The sequence below is a fragment of the Oncorhynchus kisutch genome, linkage group LG8 (assembly GCF_002021735.2).
Source record: "Oncorhynchus kisutch isolate 150728-3 linkage group LG8, Okis_V2, whole genome shotgun sequence".
NCBI classification, from domain to species: Eukaryota; Metazoa; Chordata; class Actinopteri; order Salmoniformes; family Salmonidae; genus Oncorhynchus; species Oncorhynchus kisutch.
This window is the reverse complement of record NC_034181.2, coordinates 67,498,048-67,521,843: the sequence shown is the minus strand read 5'-3', so window position 1 is coordinate 67,521,843 and position 23,796 is coordinate 67,498,048. Positions and strand designations below refer to the sequence as shown.

Sequence of the window (23,796 nt, the reverse complement as noted above, 5' to 3'; positions counted from 1 at the left end):
TATGATACTTACTTGCAATTGTAAGACAGACTTTCTGGCTCAGGATGGCTCCATACTTGTTCTGAGCGAGGCACTGGTAAAACCCTTCATCTGATTTGTCTCCTCTCCTGCTCTCCACCTCCGGAATAGAAAGGGACCCGTTGGAGAGAATGTAGACGCGTTCGTTCTCTACAACTTTTACTCCATTTTTAAGCCACCTGATGGCAATAGGCGACTCTCCGTGCGCCTGACAGTCCAATATAATGGGATCTTTCCGCATGACAGTAACATCGTCGGGCTCTTTGATAAAAAATAACTCACTAAAACACAAAACACCTGTGGGGAAGAAAAGAGAACAGAGTCAGTGCCTGGCTGGAGTGGGAGAAGACTCCATGTGATGAAATTAGCGACAATTCTAGGCCAGGACCTACAACTATTCTACTTTGTCCACAGGCATATTGCTTTGGTAGGATCTACACTTGAAAGCATGTTAACATCATAGTGCCTACAGGCAGGGGCTTGGAGCCCATCCAACAGCAGGTTACTCCTATTTCATTTCTTTCTGCTCTAATTGAATCCTATTACTAGTGTCTCATAAAGCTGTGAAGTCACTGATTTCATGGCTCCATTCAGTGACAAATGTTTTACTGCACTCCCCAGCATGAAATTCATAAGTAGCTCCCCTTTCAATGATAAGACCGCCAGCTGTAAACAAGTAACAATCCAGACAGGAAGCAAAAGCCTTTAGAATTTTCCAAATCAAATGTGATGGCTTCACACATCTAATGTCCTAATTTACACCACATTATATTCATTGTTAATTGCCTATGTTAATTGTCTGCATCAAACGTCAAAGTGGATTATTTATGGAAATAAAATCAGTAGACAGTTTTTCTATTGATATAATAATTAATTTGTATGTACTGAATGAACATAACATGGCAAACCTATATGTTTTTTTGCTTTGATCAATACCTCAAACCAGGGCTGACGATGTTGTACAATCCACGTGTATCTGAATGCTGTGTTGTGCTGCACGTACACAATTGCATGCAGAAACCCGGGTTATCATGTAACTCGAGATACAAGCAAAAACCAAGCATAAACGTGTATAGGTTCTGTGTTTATCTAAATGTATAGCCTACATCGGGCAATACTCGAAGCAGTCAGTGGTCAGCGTGGCCATTTCATTGCCCCCTAAACTCCGGCCACTGGCAGTGCGTCCATTCATCTATAGAACTCGCAACTAAGGCTAAACTCTTCAACGTCGAATATTCGTTAATACAGAACACTTCAACTAACTTCTTCTTTATCAGTGTCAATAGCAACCCCTATTATACTAGTAGTAACGTTATGAGTACGGACACACTTCCAATGTCCAGTTCGGCATTTTCCCACCACTAAACCAGTCGCTATAATTTCAATTTGAAATAAACTCAAACAAAATATTAACTTTCTTACCTGAGATTGGAAGAAAGAACGCAAAAAACAGCAAGCGCTGATATAACTTCCTTTTAAAAGACTCCATTTATTCAAATAGTTCTCGCATTCTAACTCTCTCAGCCACTACCTCCAGTCGAACTACGTGCTAATCCAAGAGGAGAGTGACTGCGCTTCTGATCGCAGCAGGGATTACTTTTTTCTAGGGGGCAAATGGACATCACCCCACCCAGTCCTGCGTTCTACGGTTGAGTAATTCATGGGGGAAACGTATGGGGAGAGTTCCTCCGCCACCATCAGTCGGCAAATCAATACACAGGCCAACATCTTAATCACTATTTTTTTATGAGTGCCATAGCAGGTATACTTTGGTCAGGTGTTACTGGTATTAGTGTAAAGTTAATACACGAAAGTTAATGCATACAACACACCTGTGTGATTAATGCATATGGTTTGTTAATTTCCCTTATGCCTTTTGAAAACATGGAGCAGACCTTTACTTTGATGACTCATCAGGATCAATGATAATTCAATGATAACTAAGAGGCTTGGGAATTAGAATGATAATTCACCTAGACATAGACATACCTAAATAAACAAGGATATAGAGTTTCAACCATGGAACATGATTGAGTATCATTGAGAGAATATGATCCACATGCCCTCATAGATCTGGGGAGCATTATGCACAGCTATCATGCCCTGAGTGCAGTGCTGAATGATGATGACTAGAGTAAACCCACCACGAAACTCACAGTTGTTAATGTGCAAGGTGTGACTATGGTCTACTGCTTACTGAGAATTTAAATCCTGGGAAGCATCAGTTCCTCGGGAAAAGTGTGTTTGTGTGGAAATGGCTTTGGAGTTATAGTTCATGTGGATAGTTTGGATATGCAATAAATAATTTATCATGCTGTCTGTAAAAAGAACCAGGGCAATGTGTTATATTCTGTGCCTAATGTTTATGTGTGTGTGCATATATTTATTCATATTAGGTTATCCCAAGGCTGTTCCAACAATTGTCTATTTAAAAGTCCATTCAGATTTACTCAGAACCATCCTCTACCAGCTAGCTGGACTGTAGATCAAATTCCCACTCTAACCAAGGTATTGCATTTCATTTCAGATACTGTATAGCCAAAAGGATATTGGTCCAACAAAGCATATAACATATTTTACACCTGACAAGGTGAGTTATCACCAGTACTTTAAAGTACTACTTAAGTCATTTTTGGGGATATCCGTACTTTACTTCACTATTTATATTTTGGACTACTTTTACTTCACTACATTCCTAAAGAAAATGATGTACTTTTTACTCTATACATTTTCACTGACACCCAAAGAGTACTTGTTACATTTTGAATTCTTAGCAGGACAGGAAAATGGTCCAATTAACACACTTAACAAGGGAACATACCTGATCATCATACTGCCTCATCTGGTGGACTGACTAAACACAAGTGCTTCGTTTGTAAATTATGTCTTAGTTTTGGAGTGTCCCCCTAGCTATCAGAAAAAAAGGGGGAAAAATGGGCCATCTGGTTTGCTTAATACAAAGAATTTGAAATTATTGGTACTTTTACTTTTGATAGAAAGTATATTTTAGCAATTCCATTTACATTCATACTTATGTATATCTAAAAACAAATACTTAGACTTTTACTCAAGTAGTATTTTACCGGATGACTTTCACTTTTACTAGAGTCATTTTCTATTAAGGTATCTTTACTTTCACTCAAGTATGACAATTGGGTACTTTTTCCACCACTGGTTATCATGTTGTCTTCCAAGCATGCATTTATTTTTAATGCCCCTCAATGACGAGTCTGTATTCTAACACAAAGGAGTTGCAGTTAAGACTGCTAATAGCCACAGTTAGAGAACAAACTGACAGAAGAAGATGAAAAGTGGAAGAGGAAAATAAAGAGGTTGGTGACAATTACCTATCATAAGGGTTTAGGTTGACAGAGCATCATAACACTTCCCAGTTAGTCTCAATAATTCAGTAACTTTCTTAGTGAGATATCCCACAACATAACTCTGAGTGTCATTAAAATAGCAACCTCCATTGCATAATGCTCAGACATTTATGGACATCTTAAAACTTTTAAAAGCTCTTGACATATTGGCCTTACACACTATCAATTGCCAATGCCATATACTATTTACACCATGCATTTATTTTTAATGGCTCTCAAGGACACGGCTGTATTCCAACACCAGTATGATGCGTTTAAGACAACTCAGGGACAATTGATGAACGGAAAGAAGGTGTTGAGGAATTTGACCAACGTTCCCACTTTGAAAGTGACGACATGGATATAGAGAACTGGTAGAAGAACTCATTGTGAATACTTGCATAATTAAACATAATTGACAAATGAAAATGTTTCAGTCACATAGACCTTTTTTAAGGCATATGGGTAAAGATAGATACATTTGTATTTGTTTCAACACATGCCGGTAAAAGTCACTCCATGTCAAACAGGACAACTGCACTGCAAATGGTCACTCTGGAGGAGAAAAAACTGTTCATGGAAATGAGGCACTCTCTCCACCACTGAGAACTAGGCTCAGCAATTACCAGGAAGCATTGGTAGGAGCAGGACAACTGCTGCGTAAATGCAGAAAATGCAGATATTGATCCAGTGTCCATGTTTTATTATGGAGTGAGTTTGACCTTCCTCCCTGCTCCGGACTCTCATTCAGCAGCAGGGCCCGAGGCCCAGCTGTTGTGTCATTGAGTGTCCCCAGCCCAAAATATAACCAAACCTAAAGCTGATTCTCACAGTCAAGGATCAAGGTGTGCACTTAAAGAGAAAATGGATGAAAGCTAAGGTGTAAAAGTGGTGAAACAAAACTATTTTAGGAAATATAACTGAACTCGTGAAATATTTGAAGTTAAAATGCAAGTGCAAGGACTTACGATTATTAATTAGATTTGTATTTATTTATTTAAGATCTGCTAATTTTGAACTAACATGATTTACAATGTATAGTGCCTTATGACTGTAATAACTCTAAAATCACTTAGCCTAATATTGTTTGTTGGTCTGAACAATCAATGTGGACACACTATGATCCTCTTATGTAATAATACTACAACTATGTGATCCATCACGATAACTGAACATCCAGTAGGCTGCGTAGAGATATACTACAGTACCCTCCTGACGAATCATTGTATTAGAAAGATGTTTGTTTGTGACCCAGGCTAACCTTATGGCTTTTGCTCTTACATAACATGTGAAAGTGAATATGCAGCCTCATTTATGGTGACCCCTCACGAGGGGTCTCGAGGATGTTCGATTATAAATTGGTTTTGAGCACCTGCCAACACGACACTGTTAGGGGGTGGAGTGAAGATAGGGCTGCACATGGATGGAGGTCGAGCTCTGGGGCCAGATCAATAGGTTAAAAGTGGGCTGAGGAGTATCCGGCACCTCCATGGCCTTCTGCTATTGGACAAACCCAGTGTCATCCTGCTCACATACACACCCATCCTCACTGACCCCAGCAGCATCCAAAAGGCTGGCCTGAATTGTGTGTGACCTACCACCTGACCCTTCGGCCTGGGGGGTTGGTCTTTAGCCAGCACTTTGGGGATTGGGGGAAAATAGGGCAGTTGTGGGTAAGCTGAATCATATGAATGGGCCCTGCATGCTTTAGAGGGGAAGCCTTTCATTAACTTATTTGGGGATGTGGACATGAAGCCAGGGTTAGAGATAGGGTTTTGGTTGAGGGTTGATCTGGATGGTGGACATGAAGCTACGGTTAGGGTTGTGGTTGAGGGTTGAACTGGGATATGTGCATGAAGTTAGGGTTAGAGTTAGGGTTGTGGTTGAGGGTAGGGTTGAACTGGGATGTGTGCATGAAGTTAGGGTTAGAGTTAGGGTTGTGGTTGAGGGTAGGGTTGAACTGGGATGTGTGCATGAAGTTAGGGTTAGAATCAGTCCGAATTGACTAACACTACATCACTGATTTGATGCGCTCGAACACAGCCAATATGTAGGCAGTGTTCATTGTGGTCAAGCAAAACCTCTGTATCCCGGTGACGACGGGAAAAATCTATTTTTAAAGGTATACATATATATTTAAAAAGTGCTTATTGCACAGTTGACTTAAAGAGCCCATGACACATAGTGAATAGTAAAGAGCTGCATGTCTCTTTAAAGGTTCCGCTTTAGGAACACAATTGTTTTCACTATATATTTTACCTCCTGAGGATGTCATTCGAAAACATAATGTTAACTTTCATTGCTATATGGATGACACGCAGCTGTACATTTCAATGAAACATGGTGAAGCCCCAAAATTGCCCTCGCTAGAAGCCTGTGTTTCAGACATAAGGAAGTGGATGGCTGCAAACTTTCTACTTTTAAACCCGGACAAAACAGAGATGCTCGTTCTAGGTCCCAAGAAACAAAGAGCTCTTCTGTTGAATCTGACAATTAATCTTGATGTTTGTACAGTCGTCTCAAATAAAACTGTGAAGGACCTCGGCGTTACTCTGGACCCTGATCTCTCTTTTGACTAACATATCAAGACTGTTTCAAGGACAGCTTTATTGCATCTATGTAACATTGCAAAAATCTGAAACTTTCTGTCCAAAAATGATGCAGAAAAATGTATCCATGCTTTTGTTACTTCTAGGTTAGACTACTACAATGCTTTACTTTCCGGCTACCCGGATAAAGCACTAAATAAACTTCAGTTAGTGCTAAATACGGCTGCTAGAATCCTGACTAGAACCAAAACATGTGATCATATTACTCCAGTGCTAGCCTCCCTACACTGTCTTCCTGTAAAGGTAAGGGCTGATTTCAAGGTTTTACTGCTGACCTACAAAGCATTACATGGGCTTGCTCCTACCTCTTTCTGATTTGGTCCTGCCGTACATACCTACACGTACGCTACGGTCACAAGACACAGGCCTCCTAATTGTCCCTAGAATTTCTTAGCAAACAGCTGGAGGCAGGGCTTTCTCCTATAGAGCTCCATTTTTATGGAATGGTCTGCCTACTACCCATGTGAGAGACGCAGACTCGGTCTCAACCTTTAAGTCTTTACTGAAGACTCATCTCTTCAGTGGGTCATATGATTGAGTGTAGTCTGGTCCAGGAGTGTGAAGGTCAACGGAAAGGCTCTGGAGCAACGAACCGCCCTTGCTGTCTCTGCCTGGCCGGTTCCCCTCTCTCCACTGGGATTCTCTGCCTCTAACCCTATTACAGGGGCTGAGTCACTGGCTTACTGGTGCTCTTTCATGCCGTCCCTATGCGTCACTTGAGTGGATTGAGTCACTGACGTGATCTTCCTGTCTGGGTTGGCGCCCCCCTTGGGTTGTGCCGTGGCGGAGATCTTTGTGGGCTACACTCAGCCTTGTCTCAGGATGATAGGTTGGTGGTTAAAGATATCCCTCTAGTGGTGTGGGGGCTGTGCTTTGGCAAAGTGGGTGGGGTTATATCCTTCCTGTTTGGCCCTGTCCGGGGGTATCATCGGATGGGGCCACAGTGTCTCCTGACCCCTCCTGTCTCAGCAGTAGTTTATGTGTCGGGGGGCTAGGGTCAGTTTGTTATATCTGGAGTATTTCTCCTGTCCTATCCGGTGTGAATTTAAGTATGCTCTCTAATTCTCTCGGAGGACCTGAGCCCTAGGACCATGCCTCAGGACTACCTGGCATGATGACTCCTTGCTGTCCCCAGTCCACCTGGCCGTGCTGCTGCTCGAGTTTCAACTGTTCTGCCTGCGGCCATGGAATCCTGACCTGTTCACCGGACGTGCTACCTGTACCAGACCTGCTTTTTTCAACTCTCTGGAGACAGCAGGAGCGGTAGAGATACTCTTAATGATCAGCTATGAAAAGCCAACTGACATTTACTCCTGAGGTGCTGACCTGTTGCACCCTCTACAACTACTGTGATTATTATTATTTGACCATGCTGGTCATTTATGAACATTTGAACATCTTGGCCATGTTGTTATAATCTCCACCCGGCACAGCCAGAAGAGGACTGGCCACACCTCATAGCCTGGTTCCTCTCTAGGTTTTGGCCTAGAGTTTTTCCTAGCCACCGTGCTTCTACACCTGCATTGCTTGCTGTTTGGGGTTTAGGCTGGGTTTCTGTACAGCACTTTGAGATATCAGCTGATGTAAAAAGGGCTATATAAATACATTTGATTTGATGTCTTGAGAAATTAACTAGTCTTAAAACAGACAAATACTGTCATCAAAAAGTGCACAATAAAAGTAATTATCTGGCTTGTAGATATCAAACAACTATATTGAACAAAAATATAAACGCACCATGCAACAATTTCAACGATTTTACTGAGTTACAGCTCATTTAAGGAAATCTGTCAATTGAAATAAATTAATCAATGGATTTCACGACTGGGCAGGGGCGCAGCCATGGGTGGGCATAAGCCCACCCAATGGAGAGCCAGGCCCACCCAATCAGGAAAAAAATTCCCCACAAAAGGCCTTTACTACTGACATACATACTCCTCAGTTCCATCAACTGTCCGTGTGACTCGTCTCAGATGATCCCACAGGTAAAGAAGCCGGATGTGGAAGTCCTGGGCTGGCATGGGTTATTCGCGGTTTGCGGTTGGATCTACTGACAAATTCTCTAAAATGACGGAGGGGGCTTATGGTAGAGAAATTAACATTACATTCTCTGGCAACAACTCTGGTGGACATTCCTACAGTCAGCATGCCAATTACACTCTCCCTCAAAACGTGAAATCCCTCAAAATCTGTGGCATTGTGTTGTGACAAAACTGCACATTTGTGGCCTTTAAATTGTCCCCAGCACAAGGTGCACCTATGTAATTATCAAGCTGTTTAATCAGCTTCTTGATATACCTCACCTGTCAGGTGGCTGGATTACCTTGGCAAAGGAGAAATGCTCATTAACAGGGATGTAAACTAATTTGTACCCAACATTTGAGAGAAATATGCTTTTTGTGTGTATGGCACATTTCTGGGATCTTTAATTTCAGCTCATGAATCATGGGACCAACATTTTACATGTTGTGTTTATATTCTTGTTCAGTATAATATGAAAGGAGAACATTAGGTGGAATTTTCCATGTATTTGTTTTTCTAAATATGCTGCCATTTACTTTGGCATGTAATCAAAACATGTTTTCATCAAGATACAGAAGTTTTATTTCATTAAAACATTGATAGAAAATCCACTTACAGTTGTCAGAATGACCGTTCTGACAAAATATAAATTAAGTATCTCTTAAAATAATGAATTATAGAGTATCGGATGTTAACAATATATCCATTCAACTAAAGGATAAGAACATGTCAAACGATTTGGATGATTAAATTCTATGATAAATTACAATGCCTTCATTTGTAATGTAAGTCTTAATTACCAGTGAAAAGGAAAGAATGCACTTTTTTCTTCCTTGGCAAGTAAAATGTACTCAAGTCAAATGTGCACTTAAAAGCAGAGGATTTTAGCATGAAATCATACTCAACGTATGCATTCTGAAATTGGTAGTTTGGCAAAGATCAAGACACTAAGACTTTTATAACCATTTTAACAAAGTGCTTTACCTCATAAACGCACAAGTATAACATTTTGATTTAAGAGAAATGAAAAAGCCCATCATATTTTCCTTCATCAACAATCTGTAAACATACCAGCGTGTAAACATATGTTTTCTACCATTCATACAATACATTCTTTGATAGAGCACACCACTGCATATGTACAGTCAATTCCCTCAAGAAAATCAAAGGCAAAAAGACATTCGCAGAAATCTTTGAGAATTGACCATATCAATTTCTTGATATTAATTCAATAGTTGTTACATAGAGCAATTTGAAAAAAATACATGTACTCCTAAAAATAGAGTATTATACTGCTCTATAACACCCATGAATAGAGCAGGGCTCTCCAATCCTGTTTCTGGAGACCTACTGTCCTGTAGGTTCAGTCCAACCTTAATCTAGTGCTCCTGATTATGTTAATTAGTTACAACTGGGGTTTGAGGTGAAAACCTACGGGAGGGTAGCGCACCAGGAACAGGGTTGAGAGCCCTGGAATAGCGGAATAAAAAAATAATACATCCATCACTGAATAAAAAAACAGCAGAGGAAATACTTTGCAAGTGTGTGTGCAAGAATGAGAAAGCAATGGCAACATGGTTTTTCAATGGAGTCTAATGTGGAGTCTGTGATTTCCTCAGTAAGCTATACAAAAGTGCATTCACTGTCAATTGCGTACACATTCACTGATTGTACAAAACAGGAAGAAAACACCTGCTCTTTCCATTACATAGACTGACCAGGTGAATCCAGCTGAAAACTATGATCCCTTATGGATGTCACTTGTTAAATCCACTTCAATCAGTGTAGAAGGAGGAGACAGGTTAAAGAAGTATTTTTAAGCCTAGAGACAAGGATTGTGTCTGCCATTCAGAGGGTGAATGCGAAAAACAAAAGATTGAAGTGCCTTTGAAAGTGGTATGGTAGTAGGCGTCAGGCGCACCGGTTTATGTCAAGAACTGCAACACTGCATGGTTTTTCACACTTAAGTTTCCTGTGGTCCACCACTCAAAATACATCCAGCCAACTTGACATAACTGTGGGAAGCATTGGAGTCATGGGCTAGCATCCCTGTTGAACTCTTTCGACACCAGTGTATATACGGTAATGTATATCGAAGTCCAATGTCAATCTCCTCATGATAGAATGTTTATCATAGATGAACAATAATATCTGTATGCTATAATGCATTTGATAAATTGTATATAGATCTGGTTTAAGTATACATACATATTTACGAGACACAAAAAAAACTATTTGTAAACTTCACAGACCAAGAGTGATTTAAGAAGTGATTTTCACTCATCATCCATCCCTTCCACTGTGCAGGAGAGAGGAGCACCAAAGACCTTGCTGTCTGTGATTGTTCTCCATCTTCTCAGGCGGTTGTCAGGTCTGGACCTGAATATTAGGTGTTATATCAGCATTAAACAGAACTACAGCACAAAACTTGGTGCTAGCCCTCAGTTCACTGGCAGTAACTGCCCTTTTAACATCCGCGCCATAGGCCACACACTCCCCTAATCTACTCCATCAAAGCCTTGTGCATTCTCTATGGCGATGTGTAGCTTCTCCCTCAGCTCCTCAAACGACTCATAGGGAGGCAGGTCCAGCCGGTTGAAGCTGAAGACGGTAAAACAGAACCAAATTCAAATGCACATTTGTTGCAGTAACCAGGTAGGACACAATACAGCCAAACTGCTGTATTGTTAGTTACTCACCATGTGTGGGCTCTGGGTAGTTTGTCTCGTGTTCCCCACTGCTCAATGGTAAACAGCTGTGGTCCGTTAGACCCTGCGATTTCACAACATAAAACAAGATTAGGAGGTGAGAATCTTATACAAACACTTCTGGTTACAACTCAGAATCCATGTTTCAAAGTTCATATCAATCTATGTAATGACAAAATGGTTAAAAACATAACCAGAATGTATTATACAAATGAGTCTTAATACAGAGAAGTAGAGAAGAGGACTCACCGTAGAGCTCTGCAAAGCCATTCATTGGGACCCGGGAGGTGCCAGTCACAAACTGCAACAGGCGGATACGCTTCTCTGCATCCATCAGCAGAACAGTCTGAGAATGGTAAAATATAATTCAAATAGTTGGAATGAATATTGAGAATTCACCCTAAAACAAAGGCTGCACCGATGTGGAAATTCTGGGCCGATATCAGATATTTAGCGATATCCAACGCGTTCCTGGGAGTTTTCGCTTTCAGGAATGGGCTAATAATAGCTAATAGCTCAAACCATTTGGACGCGAAAGCCAAATTCATAGGAAGACCTTTTCTTCACATTGCCCCACCCACTTTAAAAAAACACCACAGACCACGGTCTGCATCATTGTCCTTTGTCTCCACATCAGACAGATAGACATAATATTTTTTTTTATACCAATTATCGTCCGATACCGATATGGTCACCGATCAATCCTGCATCCCTAACAAAAACATTCTAGAATCCAGAGGTTTCTGTTCTAGTGGTGGAGTATCCTCTTACCTTCCAGAACCACAGGATGACAGGCTGGTTGGGACAGTAGCCATTCTTGTACTTGGTGTTCTCCCTCCAGTCGTTCACATCCACGTCTCCCAGGCCACACATCAGGAGCTAAAGAGAGCGAAAAAAACAAGATAGAACATCACTCAACGATCTGGAAAGACAGGCTCTCAGTCATGCATACATTTCAGAGTGATAGGAATGACACCCACCTCCAGCTCATTCTCGTCAAAGATCTTGATGAGATCCTGGGGTATCAACTCATAGAATCCCTAAAACAAGAGAGAGGAACAAGCAATAAGTCAACCATTTCTTTCAATCTTATCACAACTCAATCAAAACATCTCAATAAAACCTATTGTTTACCTCCTTGAATGCGGTCATCTGCTTCAGTATCCTGTTCACGAACCTCCACTGCATGACAAGACTGACAAAGAAAAGGTTTACTTTGAAATGGAAGCATTCAAAATAATTAGAAAATAATTTCAAATGTATCTAATGATGCAGACATTATGTGGTGGGTGGTGGTTTCACTGTCCATTAGCAAACCCTTCTAAGGCCAAATATGTGACTTGTGGGTCACCAACAGGTAACCAGCTGAACAGCAATATATGGCAGTGTGTATGAGGCGTGTTTCCTCTTTCTACCAGCAGAGGGCTCTGGTGCTTACTGGATGTATTCCTTCTTGTTGTCATCGGTGACGACTATTTCAGATCCTCCTGGCTTCAGCTCATGCTGGTGTGTCTAAAGAGGAGGAAATGTCATGTCAGCATGACTGATACCAGAGTACCACCTAGCATCGACTTTAACCTCTTCACTCAATAGGCACAAGATAGAACAGAAAATACTTGGGCCAAACAACAAATAGGAAGCAGGTCCCACCTGTCCAAAGAGCTCTTCGTCTATGGTGAACCTCAGATCCAGGTCTATCGGGTCATTCTCCAATATCCACTTCAGGGAGTTGAAGTACTCACTGTCCTGAAATAACAACACAAAAACACCATTACCACTAATGGTGAAACACTGCTGTTTTAGCTGTCTGATTTATCATGTCTCTACTATCTGATTAGGTGATGGGAAGATGTGAGAGTAATCTAGATAGTATTAGGCACCTACCACAGACTCCATGTCCTGTAGAGTAATGGGCTTCTGCAACATCATCTTGTAGAAAGGCCTGATGAAGAAGGCTAGAAAAAAAATAACATGTCAGGATCTGTTCAACACACACCTAATCCTTGTGGCCCAAGCATAGAGCTGTCCTCAGCTCTTAGTTTCTCTACACACACACACACACACACACACACACACACACACACACACACACATACACACATACACACATACACACACACACACACACACACACACACACACGTGTAACACTACGTTTATACAAATTAATGATCTTTTACCAAACACAAAGTTCATGAGCGAAATCCCCAGCAGTGAGACTCACCATCCAGCAGCTTGCCATGGTAGACAGCCATGCCTGCCACACGGCCAATGAACTTGAAGTAGGACAGGTGGTCCTCATTGCAGAGGCCTGAGTTGGGGTTGATCTGCAGAGTATAGTTGTCCCTGACACAGAACAGGCAGAGGATAAACATAAAACAGCTCTAAAGTCATCCAAATCCTTCTCTGATCCATTCCAAAACATATCCCCTCATTAAAGTGATTCATAATGCTGTCAGAGATGTTATTCACTAACAAGCCCCATTGAGGGCATGTTCCATTTTTCCTTGCCTGAAAATGGAATTCTAACACATTCAAATAGACTCACGTGGCAGAATACTCAAACAGCCCATAATAGGGGTTGAACATCTCCTTGGAGATGAGGAAGAACCACTCCCTGGCCACGCCACCGTAATCCAAGCCCTTCTCTCCCTCAAACTCCACCCACAGCCGAGCCTTCAGGAAGTCGGCCCTCTTGATTGACAGGATTCGTCTGTAGGAGTCCTCTAGCACGGCGTTCCGCCTGAGCTTCATCTCAAAGCGATTGGGGATGTCAGCCTGGAATTGGAGATAGAGCAGGCTGAGTGAGTGGAATTTCTACTGAAGTGCTGAGTTGACATCAGATCAGGGGATGTAGCTAGACTAAATGTCATAGAAGATATTGTGAGGATGATTGAAAGAAAGACAAGATAGGCTTTTACAGTTTGAATGTGCTGTATATCTGGCCTATTTGTGAAATAAAAACAATGCTAACCGGTTTCTTCATCTTCTTCCGGAAGTATTCATACTTCTGTTTATAGTCTCTGGAGTAAGGCACAGCCTAGAATAGACAAGGATGGGAGATCCAATGACCGGAAATCAATTATGAACACATGATGAATTACGCGGTTTTATGGCCAACCTGGTGAACCTGACTCCAAAAAGAGAATGGGTCATATTGCATTCCTCATATATTACTCTATCGGAATCTAATAAATAAAAAATCTCTAGCTATAGCTTTTTAAATATATCATCTGTACTTACTGGTCCAGTTATGGCTGAATTCTGCAATCTGGGATCATCCCATTGTGTGTTCTTCGTATCTGAAAATACATCAGATTTATTCAGCATTGGTAGTAGGCATATGCATTTTTCACAAATTTTAATACATTTTAATACAACACGTATGTCATACATACTGTGATCTATGTAGAATATCCTCCCATCACTGTGGACCCTCTCCTCCCAGCCAGGCTAAGATAAGGGATAGCACAAACATTACTCCCACCATCATTTCCCCCCTTAAAAATCAACCATTCACTCAGCAATTTTCAACTTTAAGAGGCTCATCACATTGGGCTGCTAATTGCCTTCTTAGAATGCTATTATTGGGTATGATATCATTGTAAAGCTTACCGGCATTGGCCCGAGGTCAGTTGGGTCTAGCGAAGGTCTCCTCCTCATGTGCACAGGAATCTTCAATCTGGGGTCTTCCTGTTCACAGCCAGATAAACAGGAAATAAGTCACACAAACAGGAAGGAGCAGTGAGAAGAATGGCAGTATTGTCCAGTGGACATTCTGGCCATGATGATGCGTGACTAGACCCTATAGGTAGGGCCTGGGTGTATTTCTTGATCATGTGACCTGATCAAGAAAAACTACATATATATAGTACCAGTCAAAAGTTTGGACACACTTACTCATTCAAGGTTTTTTCTTTATTTGTACTATTTTCTACATTGTAGAATAATAGTGAAGACATCAAAACTATGAAATAACACATATGGAATCATGTAGTAACCAAAAAAGTGTAAACAAATAAAAATATATTGAATATTTGAGATTCTTCAAAGCAGCCACCCTTTGCCTTGATGACAGCTTTGCACACTCTTGGCATTCTCTCAAACCTGATTCATGAGGTAGTCACCCGGAATGCATTTCAATTAACAGATGTGCCTTGTTAAAAGTTAATTTGTGGAATTTCTTAACTTCTTAATGCATTTGAGCAAATCAGTTGTGTTGAGACAAGGTTGGGATGGTTACAGAAGATAGCCTTACTTGGCAAAAGACCAAGTCCATAATATGGCAAGAACAGCTCAAATAAGCAAAGATAAACAACACTCCCTCATTACTTTAAGACACGAAGGTAAAGAACTTTAAAATAACTTCGAAAGTTTCTTCAAGTGCAGTCAGAAAAAAACATCAAGCGCTATGATGAGAATGGCTCTCATGAGAACCGCCAAAGGAAAGGAAGACCCAGAGTTACCTCTGCTGCAGAGGATAAGGTCATTAGAGTTACCAGCCTCAGAAATTGCAGCACAAATAAATGCTTCAGAGTTCAAGTAACAGACACATCTCAACATCAACTGTTCAGAGGAGACTGCGTGAATCAGTCCTTCATGCTCGAATTGCTGCAAAGAAACCACTACTCAAGGACACCAATAACAAGAAGAGACTTACTTGGGCCAAGAAACACGAGCAATGGAAATCTGTCATTTGGTCTGATGAGTCCAAATGTGCGATTTTTGGCTCCAACCTCCGTGTCTTTGTGAGACGCAGAATAGATGAACGGATGATCTCTGCATGTGTGGTTCCCACCGTGAAGCATGGAGGTGGAGTGATGGTGTGGGGGTGCTTTGCTGATGTCACTGTCAGTGATATATTGAGAATTCAAGGCACACTTAACCAGCATGTTACCACAGCATTCTACAGCAATCCGCCATCCCATCTGGTTTGCACTTAGTGGGATCAACATTTGTTTTTCAACAGGACAATGACCCAAAGCACACCTCCAGGCTGTGTATGGGCTATTTGACCAAGAACGAGAGTGATGGAGTGCTGCATCAGATGACCTGGCCTCCACAATCACCTGACCTCAACCCAATTGAGATGGTTTGGGATGAGTTGGACCGCAGAGTGAAGGAAATGTAGCCAACAAGTGCTCAGCATATGTGGGAACTCCTTCAAGACTGTTGGAAAAGCATTCCTCATGAAGCTGGTTGAGAGAATGCCAAGAGTGTGCAAAGCTGTCATCATGGCAAAGGGTAGCTACTTTGAAGAATCTCAAATATAAAATATATTTTGAATTGTTTTACACTTTTTTGGTTACTACATGATTCCATGTGTGTTATTTCATAGTTTTGATGTCTTCATTATTACTCTACAATGTAGAAAATAGTACAAATAAAGAAAAACCCTTGAATGAGTAAGTGTATCCAAACTTTTGGCTGGTACTGCATGTCCTTTAAAAAATGGCGGTATGCAGGTGCTTGCTCTCTCACCCAGGAAGTGGTCTTAGTGTTGTGGTCGATGAAGAAGGGTTTTCCGTTTGGGGCATTGCGGACCTCCCAGCCCGCCGGCATTAAGCCACACTCCCTCTGTGAGCTGGGGGAGTGCTGGGGGGAGCCCTCAGGAGGGAGCATGGGGGGCTGGTACACAGTGGCGTTCTGGGACAGAAGAGCCTGGGCTGCTGCCTCTGAGGTTATCTGTAACATGGAAGGAGAAATGAAGATTAACACTATTGGCATACTCAATAGGAGGGTGGACTGGATCCTATATCAACATTATCTACAGTGTTTTCGGAAAGTATTCAGACCACAACTTTTTCCACGTTACGTTACAGCCTTGGTCTAAAATTTATAATTGATTCAATTCAAAATTATCCTCAGCAAAATCCCCATAACTACAAAGTGAAAACCGAAATACCTTATTTACATAAGTATTCAGACCCTTTGCTATGAGACTCGAAATTGAACTCCGGTGCATCACATTTCCATTGATCATCATGGAGATGTTTCTACAACTGTATTGGAGTCCACATGTGGTAAATTCAATTGATTGGACATGATTTGAAAAGGCACACACCTGTCTATATAAAAAGGTCCCACAGTTGACAGTGCATGTCAAAGCAAAAACCAAGCCATGATGTCGAAGGAATTGTCTGTAGAGCTCCAAGACAGGATTGTATTGAGGCACAGATCTGGGTAAGGGCACAAAAACATTTCTGCAGATTTGAAGGTCCACAAGAACACAGTGGCCGACGCCCGGCTGGTGGTGACATAGTAATACAGACGGGTAAAGGGTTTAAGTCTCCTATAAGTACTTTGCAGGCTCTTGATGTCGGCCGGGTGTAAAAGCCCATTGTAAAGTCTGTTGGGAGGTTAGTCCTGCGGCTACTGATGCGCAGTATGTAATCTGCAGAATAGGGTCTATCAACACCACTCGCGTGACTCGACTGGGTCTCCATCATTCTTAAATGGAAGATGTTTGTAACAACCAAGACTCTTCCTAGAGCTGACTGCCCTGCCAAATTGAGCAATCGGGGGAGAAGGGCCTTGATAGTCACTCTGACAGAGCTCTAGAGTCCCTCTGTGGAGATGGGAGAAACTTCCAGAAGGACAACCATCTCTGCAGCACTCCACCAATCAGGCCTTTATGGTAGAGTGGCCAGACGGAAGCCACTCCTCAGTAAAAGGCACATGACAGCCCGCTTGGAGTTTGCCAGAAGGCACCTAAAGGACTCTCAGACCATTAAAAACATGATTCTCTGGTTTGATGAAACCAAGATTGAATTGTTTGGCCTGAACGCCAAGCATCACATCTGGAGGAAACCTGGCACCATCCCTACGGTGAAGCGTGGTGGCAGTCATGCTGTGGGGATGTGTTTCAGCGGCAAGGACTGGGAAACTAGTCAAGATCGAGGCAAAGATAAACGGAGAAAAGCACAGAGAGATCCTTGATGAAAACCTGCTCCAGAGCGCTCAGGACCTCAGACTGGGGTGAAGGTTCACCTTCCAACATGACAACGACCCTAAACTCACAGGCAAGACAATGCAGGGCTTCGGGACAAGTCTCTGAATGTCCTTGAGTGGAACAGGAACTTCAACCCGATCAAACATATTTGGAGACCTGAAAATAGCTGTGCAGCAACGCTCTCCATCCAACCCCACAGAGCTTGAGAGCATCTGCAGAGAATAATGGGAGAAATTCCCCAAATACAGGTGTGCCAAGCTTGTAGCGTCATACCCAAGAGTACTCGATGCTGTAATCGCTGCCAAAGGTGCTTCAACAAAGTACTGAGTAAGGGTCTGAATACTTATGTAAATGTATTTTTTAAATAAAATTAGCAAAAGTTTCTAAAAACCTGTTTTTGCTTTGTCATTTTGGGATATTGTGAATGATGAGGGGAAAAAACAATTTAATCATTTTTAGAATAAGGCTGTAACCTACCAACATGTGGAAAAAGTCAAGGGGTCTAAATACTTTCCGAAGGCACTGGAACTACACAAGTTAAGTAGGTCCTGATTGGCTTTTCACATGACTTTGAATACTTCTTCAGTGCACTGTGGTTTGAGAGAGAGTGAGAACAAAAGAAGGAGGAATGCAGCCTACCTGGATGAGTGGCCGTGTCCAAGTGGTTATCCTGCTGTTGTGATTAACGTAGTAGGGTCTGCTCTTACTATCCTGCTTCTCCTCCCAGCCTGGAGGCAGCCCCGCTGAGGTTGCTAACAACTATTGAACAACATAGAGAGAGAGGCATCAAACAATCCATACAACAATACCTCAAGTGAATAGAACAATAACTTCCTCTGAATCACTGAGCTACATGCTCAAACCTGATGACTGCATTCTCACTGTCCTTGCATCATCTCGGAAAACTATGGAAGCCACACTTACATGCTAAACCTGAGCTCAGATGATCCTATCCCACAAATACTGCTGTAATACAGGAGTGTTGTGCTTCGGTGTGTGTGTGTGTGTGTGTGAGGGCGGAGGGGATTCAGGGAATGCAACACACCACAGGATGAACAGGGTGTTCCTCTACGGTCAGAGTCTGGGCACTGCCTCTGCGACTGGAGTGACTTGAATGACTGGAAGGGCCCTGCAGCTGAAGAGAGCAAGACGACAGAAACCACAGTCATTACCCATACACGTGTTAATAGGCACATATTCTCCAGCTCTAGACAGGCACTAATACCCGTCTTACACTAAAATATTACAGTCCCTCCAAGATTACGCAATTGCATTTGAAATGTTTTTTTTTTTTTTTTAAATCAACAATATTATGCAAGGACTTGCAACTCCAACCAATCAGCAGTGCACATATACTGCATAATATGGTTCAATCAAGCCACACAGATAAAAACTTTGCATATTGCCATGTAAAATGTTAGAATTGACGTCGCAAAATCAATAGTTTTGCATATCACAAAAAATCCCAGCGAAATCCTGGAGGGACTGATTATAGCTGTGTTGTTATAACACAAGCTATAACGTGTGTTTCAGTCCCTTCTTGGAACTGTGGAGGACGCGTATCCCCAGGAGGCTTTGGGTGTCGGTCGATTAATAACGGGAGCCCGGTCAGCGCTGGCCAGTAAATTATTCACCTGGAGGGAGGTACGTCGGTTGCCGGATGTGGCACCCGAGGCCTGGAGGCGACTGAGCTCATCACAGAAGGAGTGAAACTCCAGGGGGGAGTGGGGTGGAGGGGGGGAGCGCTGGCTGTTGTACAAGGTGGACTCATCCTCTGTCATGATTTCCCAGCTCTGGAGCAGACAGGAAACAAGACAAATGAAGAGTTTACCATCTGTTCTGAAGGATGTCTAATAGTGTTACGTCACTGTCTTCTTATCTGGCTATAAGCTAAGAAAACAGTTGTGGCCTGCTTGTTCTGGCACGGAGTGACGTTATTACACAAAACTGACATGTGATATGACTTCAGTAGTGCAACTTTTTTGGGGGACTTTGAGGAACACCCTGATCCTGAACTTGATCTTGTTAAGGGCCATCCTGACATTTAGTCATTTGCTCGGTTTGCAGCCTCTAAAGAGAGGAGCGAGGACCAGAAAACATGGTCGTAAGATATTGTCCTTATAAACTCAGCAAAAAAATAAACATCCTCACTGTCAACTGCGTTTATTTTCAGCAAAACGTGTAAATATTTGTATGAACCTAACAAGATTCAACAATTGAGACAAACTGGAATAATGTGTCCCTGAACAAAGGCGGGGTCAAAATCTAAAGTAACAGTCTGTATCTGGTGTGGCCACCAGCTGCAATAAGAACTGCAGTGCATCTCCCCCTCATGGACTGCACCAGATTTGCCAGTTCGGCATGTGAAATGTTACCCCACTCTTCCACCAAGACACATGCAAGTTCCCGGACATATCTGGGGGGAATGTTCCTAGCCCTCACCCTCCGATCCAACAGGTCCCAGACGTGCTCAATGGGATTGAGATCCAGGCTCTTCGCTGGCCATGGCAGAATGCTGTGATACACCGCCCCAGACCATGACGGACCCTCCATCTCCAAATCGATCCCACTCCAGAGTACAGGCCTCAGTGTAACGCTCATTCCTTCGACGATTAACACGAATCCGATCATCACCCCTGGTGAGACAAAACCGCGACTCGTCAGTGTAAAGCACCTTTTCGACAGTCCTGTCTGGTCCAGCGACGATGGGTTTGTGCCCACAGGCGACGTTGTTGCCGGTGATGTCTGGTGAGGACCTGCCTTACAACAGGCCTACAAGCCCTCAGTCCAGCCTCTCTCAGCCTATTGCGGACAGTCTGAGCACTGATGGAGTGATTGTGCTTTCTGGTGTAACTCGGGCAGATGTTGTTGCCATCCTGTACCTGTCCCGCAGGTGTGATGTTTGGATGTACCGATCCTGTGCAGGTGTTGTTACATGTGGTCTGCCATTGCGAGGACGAACAACTGTCCGTCCGGTCTCCCTGTAGCGCTGTCTTAGGCATCTCACAGTACAGACATAGCAATTTATTGCCCTGGCCACATCTACAGTCCTCATGCCTCTTTGCTTTATGCCTAAGGCACGTTCACGCAGATGAGCAGGGACCCGTGGCATCTTTCTTTTGGTGTTTTTCAGAGTCAGTACAAAGGTCTCTTTAGTGTCCTAAGTTTTCATAACTGTGACCTTAATTTGTAAGCTGTTAGTGTTTTAACGGCCATTCCAAGTGTTTAAACACTTTACAATGAAGATCTGTGAAGTTATTTTGATTTTTACGAATTATCTTTGAAAGACAGGGTCCTGAAAAGGGGACTTTTCTTTTTTTTGCTGAGTTTAGGTCCGGGCCTATATACCTTAGATAGGTCGTATAGTTGGACTGCACACCACGTGCAGTTGTTTCATAATCGTACCAGAGACCGCAAAAGGATATAATAGAGTCTCGTCTCCATTTCAATATCCAATTCAGGAGAATAACTGTAATTCCATTTATGAATTTAAAGTGTCATTTAACTTTAATGTGAATTTTTCAATACATTAATTGAACTTCGATTGACTTGAAAGTTACCTCAGGAGACTCGTGTCTGTCGTTGGAGTCCTCTTGGTCGGAGATCTGCCTGCGGGCGGTGAAGGCGTGCTGGGCCTCCATGTGGATGTTCTGCCTTTGCTCTGCCTCCACCTGGCTGTCTCTACACAGGGAAACACACATACATACTCACAGTCAACTTTTCATCTCTTGAACAACCAGGTGTTAGTGTATTCCAATACTACCATTGTGTTGAAATAGTGCTAGATTAAGTTCAAGCTGTCAGAATAAAGGACATGACAGGAGAACCCCAGACTTACTGTACTATGGGCCTGTGCCACTGTGTCGTCCTGGTTTCGTGGTTGACATAGTAGGTCCTGCCCAGGTTGTCCTGCCTCTCCTCCCAGCCAGGGGGCATTGCAGGCAGCAGGTGGTTGTGCCTGGGACCGGACATGTCCTGGCCCTCTAGAAACTCCCAGCTAGGCTGCACAACAAAAACAACTGTTATACAACACGGCACATGCAGATGTCAACATTGCCCAAATCTTCTACATACGTTTGTTCAAGTCAAACAAGGTCTTGGCCACTACTCAGAAAATTCAGTGGCAATCATAGGGACTTGTAATTTATTGAAGTGTGGCTTCAAATCATTCTAAGGAAGATGTCAGCATATTCATCAAAGGCCATGGACCCATGGTGAGACAAATATAGATTGGCCTTTTGGACATGGTGTTCCTAGCCACTGCTTACATTAAGCATGTTCAAGAATGATGACAGGCTGGTTTTATCAAAACTACATCAGGAGGGAGATGGCAGGCAATCAGCCATCTTGGCTTGACATTGGTAAAACAAGCCTAGTGTCTTTTCTCCTGGCTCTGAGCACCAATATGCTGTTACATGTATATACTGAAGCACGCTGACTGAGAAACAGCCAAGGCACGTAGATTAGACACAGTCTAATCAAAGGAGGAGGGGGATGACGGCGTGGGAATATTCAATATCAGGGGGGACAGAGGGCAGGAGATAGGGGTAGGTTGGGTGGGTGACGGTCTTACATCCATGTCTTCAGTCTGTTCTGCAGCATCCTCTGAGTTGTTTTTGGGTAGGTAGGTCATCTTCAGACGGAGATGACCCTTGACCCTGGATTTGTGACTACATCAAAACAAAAAGTAAACACTTTACAAAAGAAATGATATGGAAAACACTTTCTAAATGAGAGTAATGTGAGCCTCTTAGGTGTAATTAATTTATCATTGTGACGGACTCAAATATGAAATTGAGCTTTCTCCGAGGTAAAATCAATATGTACCTCATGTAGCTATTTGAGCTTAATTTATACACCTCAGGAAATAAGGTTATTGAATGTTAGGCAAACTCACTGGAATGGAACTCAAGATATTATTCAAATTAATTTATGCAATGCCAAGAGGCTGAATGTGATAAAAATGTCACAAAGTAAATCCATGTTAAACCAGGAAGGATAAGCAGCTTGAATAATCATGAAATAATGCCAACCTTCTTGGGTGAAGTAGAAAATCCTTGAATGTGTATGGCCTTTCAATGTTAGGATTTTCTGTCTGAAAAAATAAATACAAATAAAAGTATTTAAAAACCAGTTGAAATGCTCTATAAAGATATTTGCTGTATAACATCTACGCATGCAGTAACTGTATAATATATGAATAGTAAACAAGTCCTGTATAGACAGTGGACAGATGTACAGTAGGTCTACTGTAAATGCCATCTAAAAGGTAGGAAAAAGTAACAAACATGGAGGACTGTATTTCCATAACTATGGACAACGTTGTGGAACGGACTCTGACATGAGGGGTATGTTTACATGAGTGCGCTTATGGAGAGTTCATGGGTGAAGATAACTATGTAAAGTGTACAGATCTCCAACAAATTATATCTAAAGGAGAACATGGAACACCAAACAGCACAGAATAGCCTACTCCTTTAGACGTGGGATTGGAAACATGTTGATTTAGGAGAATTGGTTTCCACATACATTATGCAAGTGCTAAATAAACAATTTCCTTGCACTTGACTCACCGGTATCTGGTGTAATGGCACATCCACCTGCCCCAGAAAGTCATCACGTGTCTGCGGAAGGATATAAGAGATTGTAATGGGGAGTCATGTACAGTAGTTATTCATGAGTCAGTCCAACAAAAAAGGGAGTGGTTACAATGTATCGGCATGTTTGCCGGCTCGCACGCACACACACACCTACCTACCTACCTCTCAAGTGCAAAAGGTATGAGTCACACACACACACACACACACACACACACACACACACACACACACACACACACACACACACACACACACACACGACTAGCCAAGATAGATAATCATTTTCCATGATACAGTCACCTTTACAGCACGTGCCATCAGCCCTCATGGATGATTTAGTTGTAAATGTATTCATTGGCACATTATACACATAGTTCTATTAGACAAGGTGTTCCAAAAAAATGGCACTGTACACAACCCCAAATTGACATCAGAAAATGCTGGGGACCCTATCTGGAAAAATTATATCTAGTTAAAGGGAAACATCAGGATTCTAGCAATGAAGCCCTTTATCCACTTCCTCAG

The 23,796-nt window shown here is 42.3% G+C and overlaps 2 protein-coding genes across 7 annotated transcripts in view; both read right to left on the bottom strand.

The window, feature by feature from the left end:
• LOC109894995 (protogenin A-like) overlaps positions 1–1,578 on the bottom strand; it is a 38,939-nt gene extending 37,361 nt beyond the window's left edge. The window contains exons 1-2 of the mRNA XM_031830967.1: positions 1,441–1,578; positions 13–315 (exon numbers count right to left, since the gene is read on the bottom strand). Coding sequence (XP_031686827.1) covers positions 13–315; positions 1,441–1,507 — 370 coding nt within the window. The 5' untranslated portion in view covers positions 1,508–1,578. The remainder of the gene's footprint in view (positions 1–12; positions 316–1,440) is intronic.
• Positions 1,579–8,451: 6,873 nt separating this feature from the next.
• LOC109895238 (E3 ubiquitin-protein ligase NEDD4-like) overlaps positions 8,452–23,796 on the bottom strand; it is a 51,126-nt gene continuing 35,781 nt past the window's right edge. For 4 of the 6 annotated variants that reach the window (XM_031830964.1, XM_031830965.1, XM_031830963.1 and 1 more), the window contains 24 exons: positions 23,245–23,295; positions 22,705–22,766; positions 22,245–22,341; positions 21,510–21,673; positions 21,232–21,352; positions 19,306–19,464; positions 18,717–18,806; positions 18,311–18,430; positions 16,201–16,404; positions 14,335–14,412; positions 14,118–14,172; positions 13,963–14,021; positions 13,694–13,759; positions 13,268–13,497; positions 12,944–13,065; positions 12,604–12,674; positions 12,370–12,465; positions 12,158–12,231; positions 11,854–11,914; positions 11,700–11,759; positions 11,491–11,598; positions 10,969–11,065; positions 10,711–10,783; positions 8,452–10,612 (listed from right to left, as the gene is read on the bottom strand). In XM_031830964.1, the coding sequence (XP_031686824.1) occupies positions 10,510–10,612; positions 10,711–10,783; positions 10,969–11,065; positions 11,491–11,598; positions 11,700–11,759; positions 11,854–11,914; positions 12,158–12,231; positions 12,370–12,465; positions 12,604–12,674; positions 12,944–13,065; positions 13,268–13,497; positions 13,694–13,759; positions 13,963–14,021; positions 14,118–14,172; positions 14,335–14,412; positions 16,201–16,404; positions 18,311–18,430; positions 18,717–18,806; positions 19,306–19,464; positions 21,232–21,352; positions 21,510–21,673; positions 22,245–22,341; positions 22,705–22,766; positions 23,245–23,295 (2,421 nt within the window). In that variant the 3' untranslated portion in view covers positions 8,452–10,509. The remainder of the gene's footprint in view (positions 10,613–10,710; positions 10,784–10,968; positions 11,066–11,490; positions 11,599–11,699; positions 11,760–11,853; positions 11,915–12,157; positions 12,232–12,369; positions 12,466–12,603; positions 12,675–12,943; positions 13,066–13,267; positions 13,498–13,693; positions 13,760–13,962; positions 14,022–14,117; positions 14,173–14,334; positions 14,413–16,200; positions 16,405–18,310; positions 18,431–18,716; positions 18,807–19,305; positions 19,465–21,231; positions 21,353–21,509; positions 21,674–22,244; positions 22,342–22,704; positions 22,767–23,244; positions 23,296–23,796) is intronic. The other 2 variants (XM_031830961.1, XM_031830962.1) reach the window with 2 other exon arrangements.